General features: G+C 39.8%; 1 protein-coding gene across 2 annotated transcripts in view; it reads right to left on the bottom strand.

The window, feature by feature from the left end:
- Positions 1-5,373: 5,373 nt before the first annotated feature.
- btbd7 (BTB (POZ) domain containing 7) overlaps positions 5,374-12,929 on the bottom strand; it is a 75,717-nt gene continuing 68,161 nt past the window's right edge. The window contains exons 7-11 of one of the 2 annotated variants that reach the window (XM_016294758.1): positions 12,666-12,809; positions 12,143-12,332; positions 10,266-10,444; positions 7,696-8,103; positions 5,374-7,452 (exon numbers count right to left, since the gene is read on the bottom strand). In XM_016294758.1, the coding sequence (XP_016150244.1) occupies positions 6,784-7,452; positions 7,696-8,103; positions 10,266-10,444; positions 12,143-12,332; positions 12,666-12,809 (1,590 nt within the window). In that variant the 3' untranslated portion in view covers positions 5,374-6,783. The remainder of the gene's footprint in view (positions 7,453-7,695; positions 8,104-10,265; positions 10,445-12,142; positions 12,333-12,665; positions 12,810-12,929) is intronic. The other variant, XM_016294767.1, reaches the window with a different exon arrangement.

Below are 12,929 nucleotides of genomic sequence, written 5' to 3'. Positions count from 1 at the left end.
TATTTGGTTCCCATGAGGAAAACAGCTTATACTCCAAGTCATACAGAATGAAGTGTTTTGAAAACCTAAAATAACTGTAGTTTTGTGTGAGGGGTAGGTTTAGGTGTAGCGTTAGGGTAAGGATATAGAAAATACAGACTGTACAGCAGAAAAACCATTACGCCTATGGCATGAACCCATAACGATAGGAATTTTAGTGTGTGTGTGTGTGTGTGTAGTGTGTATTTTATATACAGAACAATTTATCCATTGTAGTGATTGTAAATTGTGACAATATGCTTCTTGTATTAGGCAACATGTTGAAATATACTGTTGTTTAGTGGTGTGATTTCCACCCTATGTCATGTCCTGTCCACCCTGTTACCTCAGTGTTTTTTTTTTTATATTACTAAAATAAGTTCAACAAATGCTATGCATATATTTGTGGTTACTTGTAGGGAATGAAACGGTAAAATGAAATAAGTTAAAATGGTTCCAAAATTCCATTTAAATTTATTTCTATTCGAAAAGAAATGTTGAAATTACGCCGTGTCTCAAAAATACGTTTTTCAAGATAATGCCCGATTATGAACACTTTGTTAAAATACATTTGCAGAGTAAAGAGAGGCAACATTTTAGCTCTTAGAAAATGTAAATATTACAATAACTGTGCATTCAAAACACTTGTTAATTGAGATGAGTATTTCCTGTAACAGGGTGGACATTTGGTCCTTGCACGTCTGAGGAATTCCGTGAAAAATTATTAAAGAATAATATCCTGAGCTGGACCACCATATTTTTCTTATAGTGTGACAAGCCCTTCTTCAGATAAAATGATTACATCATGGAAATTAAATTTTTTTTAATGGAAAGTTACCAAGCTGAAATGGCACCGAATAGTAAGAATGATAATGTAAATGAAGAAAGCAGTATGGCACACTTTTTCTTAGCGTTGGTTTCATCCGTGAACATACTCTGAGTTGACTGAACTTACTCCCGGACGCATTTTTAGAACCAGCATACCTCAAGTAAGCCAGATTTGGGTTAATCAACCGAGAGTTCAGGGTATATGTGATGGTAAGTTAACCTTGCTTTCTGGAATACACCCCTGGCATGTGATTTTTTGCATAGGCGTTTTTTCAGTTAGTTTTAAAATCAAATGTAGGCTACATTTCAGTGGGAACCGAATAAGGATTTCTGCATGAAAGTGTTTCTATGCAGATTGTGTGGTTAGTGAATGAGACCTGCTGTGTTTCCCCTCCCATTTCCCACTAATGGCAAGGTGTTACTCACTGCTCACCTGGTGAACAAACAAAACACACATCATTATAACTCAAAACTATTTATTTCCAAGACATTAGTCACCTAATTGCAGAGTAAAGTTCATAACTACACCGGCCAAAGAAAAGAATAGAAAAATAGACACTTTCCACAACTCCACAAAAGAATGCTTTTTTTGTGTGTATGTGTGCGCGCGCGTATATATACACAAATATATGCACACGCACACAGTCTCAAATAGATATCGCATATTTTATATATATTTATAAAAAACTTTACATTTTACATACAACAAAACACCATATTTCTGAGGCCTGTGATCAAAGGTACCAAAAATCTTGAAAAATATATTTTGAAGAAGAAAAAAAAAAGACAAATTAAACATTATGCACACTAAGCGTTGGCTACAGTATTACAAAGAGACGGTTTAACAGAGGTTTGTAGAAAGGGCTTGCATAAGACAAAAGGGGTGTGGAGGAAGCCCAGCCTCAGGCAGGGAAGGCACTAAATCGTCTCTGTAAGAGAGAGAGCACAAGAGAGAACCTGGAGATCTCGACTTATAAGTCTGCAAACACAACTTCCCTTGACCCTCAGACATCCAAAACACAAACCTTCAGTTCAGTTCTGCCTTGCGGCACTTTGGAGATAAATAATGCAATGCCATGCAAATATACTAAAAGGATTAGAAATGAATGTTTAAGACATGACTCAGCTGTGAATCTAAAACTAAATAAACAGAAGTTTCAGTCAAAATAAATCAATAGAGCCAACAGAGGGCGCTATTCCACAACAAACGTTACATATATCACCATCAAAGATTTAGTGCAATGGGTATCTTCATCCGTTCCAGCTTTTATTTCTCGGTTTAAGATGATGTCAAGTATAGTGGCTAAAGTCATTCCCCCCAAAACGAACCCCTATTCTCAAGCAATGAAAAATTAACATCAAACGTGCCAGTTGAGTTCTACAGGACAGACTAAACGATGATTCAAGCTCCTCGTCTGGGTGCTCAAATGCATTTGCAATTCATTCCCTAACAGTCTCTCAGGCAAGCAACCCACAAATCTAACAAAACCCAAATGACCACAAATAGCATCGGTGATAGAAATGTATTAATTATGAGGTCAGTGTGTATCTCAAACACAAAATAATACCTTCAAACTGTGCATTAGCTTTTGCAGCAATCAAAACACACCCTCAAAATGATCTGATTGGTGTTTTATAACATGAAATAAATGACTTTTTAGCAGTTCAAAATGGCCTGAGTATAGCAGAGGCGAAGGCGATCCAAGGAGTTTTGCTAACCTCCCCATTAAGATTAAGGCATGGCTGGGTCTACATGGGACTAGATCGCTGGGATCGGCATTGACGTCAAGAAATAATGTTCTCAGCTGGCAGGAAAATCTCTTAGTAGCAGCAGTAGGCCTAAATATCCATCTGTGGATTTTGGGTCATGGTTACGCAGAGAGTGTGATTCTCTAGAATGACATGACAGACCTCAGATCTCCTCTTGGCTGCCTCGAAGGGAAGTGCTGATGCCAATTACTCAGTGCTTGGAGTCGCAGGTAACAGTCACTTGGAAAATCAGAACTAACATGCAACTGTTACATAAAAACAGGAAATTAAAAATAGAAGGGGGAAAAAAAACATGATAAACATCATACAGAAAGGTCTTCGCTCGTCAGACCACAGATGACCCAATTCAAAATGGCATTGGTACAGAGGGATGGACCCACAGCTCAAAAATACGGAGTTAGAAAGTCGCAACACTGAGAATTTAAATGACATGGCTTTTGACGAGCTTCTGACACATCAAAAGGAAAACATGTAAGCTGGTGATAAAAACTCGTGACAGGTAGATTGAGACGTCGCCGTCATGCTGACATGAAACCTGGAGGATCCACAAGGTAAAATTAAGCTTATGAGTTTACTGCTCTGTAAAAGAAATCTGGGGTAAAATATATATTTTTTCTGAATAAATGTGGTTAGTAAATCGCTTCACTCGTCCTCTTTTTGCTGCAGAATGAGGTCAGGGAATGTAGCCTTAAGTAGGCTGCGATGCATTGCATTTTGAGAGAACCACAGATACTTTACCCAGAGCTCAATCTCATATATTATAAAGTTTGTTATACGCCAATGGAAAGGTTTAACCATTTGCAACAGGGACTGAAGATCTTCATGTAGCTGATAAGCCTGGCATAGAGAGAACTGCAGAGCTACGTCCTTGAGATTCAGAGGAGACAAACAGCCTCCTACCGATCTCAGTCCGATTCAGATGACTTCAACTCTCTGAGGAGATCACTTGCACCCCAGCCAGGGTCTACATTGGATCTATTTTTGGATCTGACCCTCTGAAGCTTTGTGGGATGGTGAACTGGAGCTCTCCCACTCAGGGTTCACGACTCTTTCAGGCTTGACTCAGAGGTGGGCTGCAGTATACTGCAACTGCATCAGGCAGCTAACATTTCTGAAAAACGACCAAGGGTAGATGGAGAATAACACATGCTTACTGCCATAGTAACACCTTGTGATAACTGTAGACTGAGTTAATTATCGTGCAAGATGGCACTATCCTCACTTTCTGCACAAATATCTTAACTGTGCTGTTCTGTTGAATCTAATAAAACAGCAAGTGTAAGGAAAAAAGATGAGGAAGCTTACAAAAATATGTGAGAAAGTGAAGAAAATCTGATTTCCATCTGTTGGTTCTGGTCACTCAGTGATAAATGCTCAAGTTGAGGCTCAAGAGGTCTGAATAAGTTTAAAAGAATATAAAGAAGGAAAATCAAATTGACTGAAGTATGTTGAGAGAAGCTGGTCAGAGGTAGAGAGTCTCTCTGGCACAGAAGACCTTATGCGAGTTAAAGGAACACTCCACTAGTTTTGAAAATAGGCAAATTTTCCAACTCCCCTAAGAGTTCTAAGAGTTAAACAGTTGAGTTTTACCGTTTTCGATTTTCGAATCCATTCAGCCGATCTCCGGGTCTGGTGGTAGCACTTTTAGCTGTAGCTTAACATAGATCATTGAATCTGATTAGACCGTTAGCATCTCGCTCAAAAATGATCAAAGAGTTTTGATATTTTTCCCATTTAAAACTTGACTGTTCTGTAGTTACATCGTGAGTTGGTAAATGAGCCTATTTTCAAAAATAGTGTAGTGTTCCTTTAAGATGGAGAACTGCCTTACCCAAGGTAAGGTCTTAAGTCCGTAACTACAGATACAGCAGTAACCCTACAACTCTAAAGGCCATCTCTGTAAGTCAAAGTGCCTGCGGAGAGATCGATAAAATCAATCGATGATAAATGTTCCTTCTACGTTCACTGTCACCAAAGTGTCTGTGTAACAAACATGAATCTCAATCCAATGGTTTCAGTTCAATTTGCTAAGAGGCAAAGAAACCTGGTAGATAAAATAAAACACTTCCGAGATTCACCAAGCAACACAAACATCCTCCCAAGTTCATCTTTGGTCTAACTGTGGGTTCTTAAGTAAAAAAAAATAAAAATAAAAATACATCAACAATCTGATTGATCATCCAACTGAAAATCAAGCCTTTTACCAGCGTATAAATTGTCAGAGCACTTTTATCTGACAAGATATAAAATGACACTCTTCGTATTTCTCAGTACGTTGTGCTTTCAACCAATAAAACGCTTCTTGTGCACCAAAGAAAGAAGCACTCAAAGTGAAAAATGTGGGATGGATACAGCTGAGGATCGTTTGAATATTCAACAGAGATCCCATCCAGTCTAACAGAACAAGAGATTCTTATATAATAATCTTCGAGAGCGTGTGAGAATACAGTACCATCATCACTTATGGGGAAAAGCTATTGTTGATTATCTTAAAGGGATTGTTCACCCAAAATGCAAATTCTTTCATCATTCACTAACCCTGATGTCGTTACAAATCTGTGTTATATATTTTCTCTCTGCACAACACAAAATATATTTTGAACAATGTCTCAAGGCTTTTTGGTCCATACAAAGAAAGCCAATGGGGTCCAATCCAATGTTGATGTTTTTGGACCCCACTGACTCTGTATGGACAAAAACAGTTCTTCAAAATATCTTCTTTTGTGTTCTATAGAGAGAAAAAAGTCACAGGTTTGGAACAGCATGAGGATGAGTAAATGACGACAGAATTAATATTTTTGGGTGAACTAGCCTGCATATTTGCTGTCAGTATAATCTGAGAAAGGTTGTAAGGAGAAGAAAGCAAAATGAATTTTTAAAATGAAAAATCTGCACTATTGCACAATTATTTAAGAATACAGGCATTTCAGATGTTAAAAAAGCTTAAAATAAGTCTATAAATCTATAGGTACGGTATGGAGCAGTGTGTATGATATTGTTTCTTAAAGTGTTGTGTAACAAATCAAAAGTAAATACTCTAAATCCTTGTGTCCATGACACTTCCAAGAATTCTCTTTTTTGCAAAGCCTGTTCATGACATCATAATTGTTGGTCATCTGGTGACAGAACCAGCACAGAAAAGCTAATGAACTCCCAGCCATGGACTGCTGCCATCCTACTGAACCAGAGGACTGAGGATGTGGTGTGAGCTTGGTTTGGTTGAGCGTCCTGTACAGTTCTAGAGAACGAGGGTGATAATGATTAACCCATATTTGCAGTCTCTCAGGAATGCCACCAACTACAGCCTTGGAAAGAGAATCTGAATGCAAAAGAGGATGCCAAATTTTTGTTTGAGAGGACAGATAGTTTTTAAAGTTAAATACACTGGAATGAATCTGCAGATCTGAGTTGTGGAACACGCTAAAACAAAGCCCCATTCACATTTAATGGTGCATCTGTGCCATTGTTATGTCTGATAAGTTGCCTCAAAGGAGACAGGGGATTTCACTTGTTTTTTCTTTTATGTTCCATCTCGGCTCTTAAATTGCACAGGCTAATGTAAAAGCCGGCATATGCAGCAGATTACACAAGCTATTACTGCCACTCTGCCCTCAGAAGGAGTCGTTTTTTTCAAGGACTAGAAAAAGTAATGAGTTTGCAACTTATTGCCTTCATATTTCACTTTACTCCTAAGGAATGAAATCTGTGCATCTAGATGAATGTATATTTCTCCAATCATCACAGTCCGTTCAGGGAAATGAAAGTAAAAGAAATATACTGTGATATCCGTACATTAATATGCAGCATGTGAGGGAAATCTGAGAACCTGGATATACAGAACAATGAAAGAAATTTCAGGGCTGTTTAATGAAGTCCTTGGACCTCTCAGATAAATTTTTTTTTAGCATTTTTGAACTCTTTCCAGGGAGCACACAACCAAACCAAGCTCTCCTTCCTCCCTTCTGGGTTTCAAACCTATCCAAAACAGTTTACACAACATCTCCCTTTAGCCTTCAGAAAAGCAGCCACTCACGTAGCTTATGGGTGTTCAACACTTCAAGATACTGTCGGCCCTCGAAAGAACACAAAGTGCAGGACTGCTGGTGCCTCACCTGTTAGCTTACAATTAGCATTTAAATCAGTCCTCAGTCTCTTTTTAATCAGGGGTCAGAGAGCAGACTTTCTGTAGGGGTATTCAGGTTTGCTGGGTGACCTGCGGTCTCGGGCACCCAGCCCTCCCTCGTCTCCAGACCCAACGTTCGCTCCTAAGCTCAGCCCCATTCCTTCTGGAGCAGGCCGGTGGCCCATGGGCCATTCCTCATACTGTTCTGTGGAGGGGCCAAGCCCACAGGTGAGGTCAGTCTCATTTATGGGCCATGACCTCTGCACAGCTTGTGCAATGCCCCCTTGTGAGACGATTGCCAAGTCTAGTCTCTGCGGAGGCTGTTCCAGCACATCCAAGCGGAGGGATTCTGAAGCCTCTGAGTAGGACGGAGGTGGTGCTCCACCACCTGCCTGACGGCCGTGGATATAGAGGTCCGGTCCGCTGTAGGGAGGCACGTGACGGCCAGGGAACTCGTAGAGATCTGGGAAGTCAGGCTGTGGGGCCTCAGGCTTGGGTTCGGCTGCGTGCCGCTTACGGGAAGAGTGCGGGTGACGACTAGAGTAGCTGTGGGAGATGGGAGGAGCTGTACCTTTCACAGAAAGGTGAGGGTGAGCTTCGTGACTCTCCACCTCCATGGAGACCTCCGGAAGGCGCCGCTCCTTCAGGGTCATTGCCGAAACACCCATAGCGATGTCCGGCATGAACTCGTTGATAACAGGCTCCATGTTCTGCTAGAATAAATTAGATAATAAGCATTTACATTAAATGCATTCTTTATTAAAACTAAATTCAATTCACTTGAATTTATTTAGACAAAATAATATAGAATAGCTTCTCAGTGCCGTTCATAACCAAATCCAACAAAAATCTACACATTTCACATGAATTAAAAAAAACATTATACAAAGTAAATTAAAAAGATAATATAAATTAATATAAAATTATAATGAGAATAATATATTGGTATTAATCACCATTTGCTTGTCAGGATGAAGATTCCTCCCCCCTTGTGCATTAGTGCAGTCTGGGGGCAGGGGCTTGGCTCCTGGTGGGTATACTGGGCTACCCATCTTGGAAGAGGGCTGCCTGTGAAGGAGTGCATAATTGCAGGGGTAGGAGAAAGATCTGGAGGGAGGTTGGGTGGGGACCCGAGGTCTCCAGCCCGTTTTATACTGCTGCTGGCTATGGCCTGGGGTGGCCGGGGGATGGTAAGGTGGCGGAGGAGGGGGCAGAGGGGGGCGGAAGCCCACCAGAGCCTCCAGGTCAGTGAACATGCTCTCCACAGCTGGTGTACTGTTGACTCGGCAGCGACCTGACTGCCGTAAGGCCAGGACGGGACTCTCGTCTCCAAAACGCTCCTCAGGAAAGAATTTGTGCGGATTCTGAAACACAGCACATGTACAGGGTTTCTACAGGATTTTCTAAGCTCAAATTTAAGACTTTTTTAAGACCTGCACAAATAAAATGAATACCATATGAGCGGGGTAGGGCAATGTCTATAGTAATTAAACTGCAAAATGACTACAAAAAGCATGATTTTCAAGTTTTGAAAATAACATATAAATACATTTTACTGTTTCGATTTTTATAATGAATTATCTTCTTATCGATCCACCAAACACAATTTGCAGGGTAAAAACATGGGTCGATTTTCACATTGGTCAGAACAAAAACAACCCCAGTACTGTGTTCATGCAATATAGCGGAGGCTGCAGGACCGCAGTACTAGGACCGCATTTCTACTAGGACCCTTTTTTGTGACAGTGCCATCTAGCCAATTCTATTCCAACAGAGGAGACCTGATTCAAACATCAAACAAACATATGCAAAGACTAGATTCATGGAAACTATTTATTTTTTATCTTTCCATCTTATTTTTTTATCTAAGAGCTGGCGTGAACTTAAGTGTGTGAGGTGATGTCAGCAATCTCCATTTAGCCTATTTAGCTGTGCAAAACAGTTCACTGTGCTGCTGGATGTTGTAAACTAGTATTTGTATTCAAATTATTTTAAATGTATTAATGTACTAATAAACACATTAATTTGTACCACAATTGTTTTACCATTTACTGCACTTTGTTAAGTGGGTCACACATCAGACGTGAAGTGCTGCGCAGCGGCTAATGAATACATTAGGAAAATAATTAAATGTAGGACAATAATTATTATAATATTTAAGTGTATACAATTAAACAACTACATAATTCCTTAAAAATAATAATATACAGAATTGAATAGCAAGTGCTATAGAATAGTATTAACTGCTAATACATAAATTCATTAAAAAAAAAAAAGCTGAATCTGCAGCCTCCGGTGTTGCAGGAATACCCTACTCCAATAAAACAAGCTTATTGAAAATGCACATTCATTCTCTGCCAGCAGGAGGCGCTTTCAGAACAGCAGAAATATAACTGTTTCCCCGGTAACAGCAGAACACAAAGCACAGCACTGGACATGAAACTTGTAGTGCTCATGTTTATTTAATGAAATCATTGCCTTTTGAAGTTTAATCGTCACATTAAGCCATATCGCAAATTCTGGTCTTTCTGTCCCCAAATTTAAGACCTCCTGAAATCAGAATTAAGACTTTCATGTACAATTTAAGACTTTTTATGGCCTTAAATTTGATAACTAAATTTAAGACTTTTTAAGGACCTGCGGGAACCCTGTTGTAATTGTGAGGACATGTTTGTGCTAGACATGCTTCAAAAATTAGACTTAATAGGTTGTCTGGTATGCTGAAGAGGTTTTGACTCCTTCCAAGCTATCCAGCATAAGTTCACTGGTCACTTAATGGTGAGGACAAGAAGATATCACAGCAGTTCAAGAGCTCAGGGAATTTCTAAACCAAGGGCATAGTAATTGGAGAAACATGCTAGTCAAAACAACATGGAGTGATGCAGAGGTATATGAATGCAGTTGTTCCCATCCAAATTTTTTTCAGACTGCAAGTACACACTGCATTCTCAGTAAACTATAGTTGACATTCACGTAAAAGCAACGTCTTTTAATTTTTTTTATTTGGATGTGAAGTGACTGACAAGTTGGTTTTGACATTAAATAATTACAGTAGAAATGTGAGTGTATTCTCCTGCCATCACAATAATAAATGACATTAAAATATATTAAAATACAAAGTTATTTTAAATTGTTTTAAAATTTTTAAATAGTTTTTACTGTATTTTTATCAAATAAATGCAGCCTTGCTGAGGCATAAGAGACCAGACTGTTGTATGATAGTGTATATACACACATACACACACATTTATACAGATATTTGCAATGCATTGAATGAGTGTTCAAATCTGAACAACTAAATTCTCTCTTTTTAATATATATTTTTTTATTTGAACAAAATCAGTATACGCATACTGATTTTTTTCAAATAAAAAAATTGCTATCACTGAAAACTGCAATCACTGGAAAATAAATTATATTCATCAAAGGCCGAGGTAATACTAACTGACATGAAAGTCAGAGAGAAATTCACGGTAGCCATAGCAACACTTGTCAGTCTCCACGCAAACAGGATGCACTGGGTTACCTGTAGGAGTTCTGCAGCCCCGTCAGGTAGGCCAAACTCTCGAAGCACACGGATCTGCAGCTCATAGCTGACTGTGGCACCCTCACCACAGTTCAGAGCATATGCTCGCTGCACCTGGTCTGTGTGACGCAGCTCCTGCAGCCTACGGATCATTTCCTTCACTACTGCCAACCTGGGCACTGAAAGACAGGGTGATAAAAAGAAAACAGATGACTTATTTAATGTGCAAATACAGATGAATAAGCCCATCAGTTAACAATATTACATAGTTGATAAATAACATTAATACAATATGGGCATACAAGACAAAAAAAATAAGAGGGATTTTTTAAAATTGGTGTTGAAATGTTTTATATAACACCCACAGGATCACAAAGCTTGCCAACATACAAGGCCAATGTTCCCACTCACGTAATATATACCTAAAAAAATACTGAATTGCTTCTTGCAATAGAATAGCAAAATTAACTTGAGAAAACAATGTCTCTTGGTTTGACATGATCTACTTGGCCTCTGTGAACTAAATTTCAATCTTTCTAAAATGACTTGATAAAATGAGTCAGATTCACAAACACCACAATGTACGGATATACACTCACTGGCCACTTTATTAGGCACACCTTGCTAGTACAGGGTTGGACCCACTTTTGCCTTCAGAACTGCCTAAATTCTTCGTGGCATATATTCAACAAGGTGTTGGAAACATTCCTCAGAGCTTTTGGTCCATATTGACATGATAGCATCACGCAGTTGCTGCAGATTTGCCGGCTGCACATCCATGATGCGAATCTCCCGTTCCACCACATCCCAAAGGTGCTCTATTGGATTGAGATCTGGTCACTGTGGAGGCCATTTGAGGAAAGTGAACTCATTGTCATGTTCAAGAAACCAGTCTGAGATGATTTGAGCTTTGTGACATGGTGCATTATCCTGCTGGAAGTAGCCATCAGAAGATGGGTACACTGTAGTCATAAAAGGATTGACATGGTCAGCAACAATACTCAGGTAGGCTGTGGCATTTAAACGATGCTCAATTGGTACTAAGGGGCCCAAAGTGTGCCAAGAAAATATCCCCCACACCATTACACCACCACCAGCCTGAACCGTTGAGACAAGGCAGGATGGATCCATGCTTTCATGTTCTTTACGGCAAATTCTGACCCAACCATCTGAATGTCAGAAAGCAGCAGAAATCGAGACACATCAGACTAGGCAACGTTTTTCCTATCTTCTATTGTTCAATTTTGGTGAGCCTGTGCGAATTGTAGCCTCCGTTTCCTGTTCTTAGCTGACAGGAGCGGCACCCGGTGTGGTCTTCTGTTGCTATAGCCCATCTGCTTCAGGGTTCGACGTGTTGTGCGTTCAGAGATGGTATTCTGCATACCTTGGTTGTAAAAAGTGGTTATTTGAGTTACTGTTGCCTTTCTATCATCTCTAACCAGTCTGCCCATTATCCTCTGACCTCTGACATCAACAAGGCATTTTCGTCCACACAACTGCCGCTCACTGGATATTTTCTCTTTTTCGGACCATTCTCTGTAAACCCTAGAGATGGCTGTGCGTGAAAATCCCAGTAGATCAGCAGTTTTTGAAATACTCAGACCAGCCCGTCTGGCACCAACAACCATTAAACGTTCAAAGTCTCTTAAATCCCCTTTCTTCCCCATTCTGATGCTCGGTTTGAACTTCAGCAAGCCGTCTTCACCACATCTAGATGCCTAAATGCATTGAGTTGCTGCCATGTGATTTGCTGATAAGCAATTTGTGTTACCAAGCAATTGAACCTAATAAAGTGGCCGGTGAGTGTATAGTGCCTAGTTTTGAAGACTGGCTGAAACAATACATCATTACAAAGCATGAATGAGCGCTTAACCCACCTGGTATCTCATTAGCAACCACAGATGGCGGAGCTGTCTGGCTGCCAGCCATTTGCTGGTGGTTGATCATGTGACAACACTGGGGGACGGCACTGTTTACCATGTAGAGTGTGTCGGGCACATTGGACATGCGAACCATGCGCAGCCTAACCAGGTCACTCTGCTCAACCATCATCTCCTCCAAAACCACCTGGAGGAAAACACAAAGTTAAATGCAAGTCATAAAATGAAAAGAGCGTAGCTAATAACTGCACTAAGGTTATTCTATAAACAAAGTGCCTTTTCAAAAAGATTTAATTCACATTCTATAATTACATACAACAAATTTATAAAATGTAAAAAAGTACTTTTTATTTTTTTTTAAAGTTGTATTTTAAAGAATTCAGATACATAGAGATATTTAATTAAAAGGTGTATCATTTAAGTGCATTTTTCTTTTGATCACTTTTTCTGCTTTCACTAGTGCACTGTAATGTTACAGTTAACCACCCAACTGTACGTGAGGTGAGGAAGAGCATCCTACCTTGGCCTCCTCCACATAAGGAGAAAATAACCTTGGGCGAACATAAATGCCAGCACTCTTCTGCCGGAGCCAGGCATTGGCTTTGCCTCCCTCCGCTGTGGGCAGCATGTCAGAGGGAGGGGTGCTGATCAGACCCCTCTTCATCTGTTAAAAGCAGAGGAAAAGTCTTTACCGATACTTGAGAAGAGTGATCTAGAAGAACGATGGAAAGATGATGTAATTTGCTGGAGCATTTGCACATTGGGGTTTCTGTTTTCTGACTCT

The sequence above is a fragment of the Sinocyclocheilus grahami genome, unplaced genomic scaffold, assembly GCF_001515645.1.
Source record: "Sinocyclocheilus grahami isolate Dianchi unplaced genomic scaffold, SAMN03320097.WGS_v1.1 scaffold15.1, whole genome shotgun sequence".
NCBI lineage: Eukaryota > Metazoa > Chordata > Actinopteri > Cypriniformes > Cyprinidae > Sinocyclocheilus > Sinocyclocheilus grahami.
Note: the sequence above shows the minus strand (reverse complement) of the source record. Positions and strands in the feature narration are given on the sequence as shown.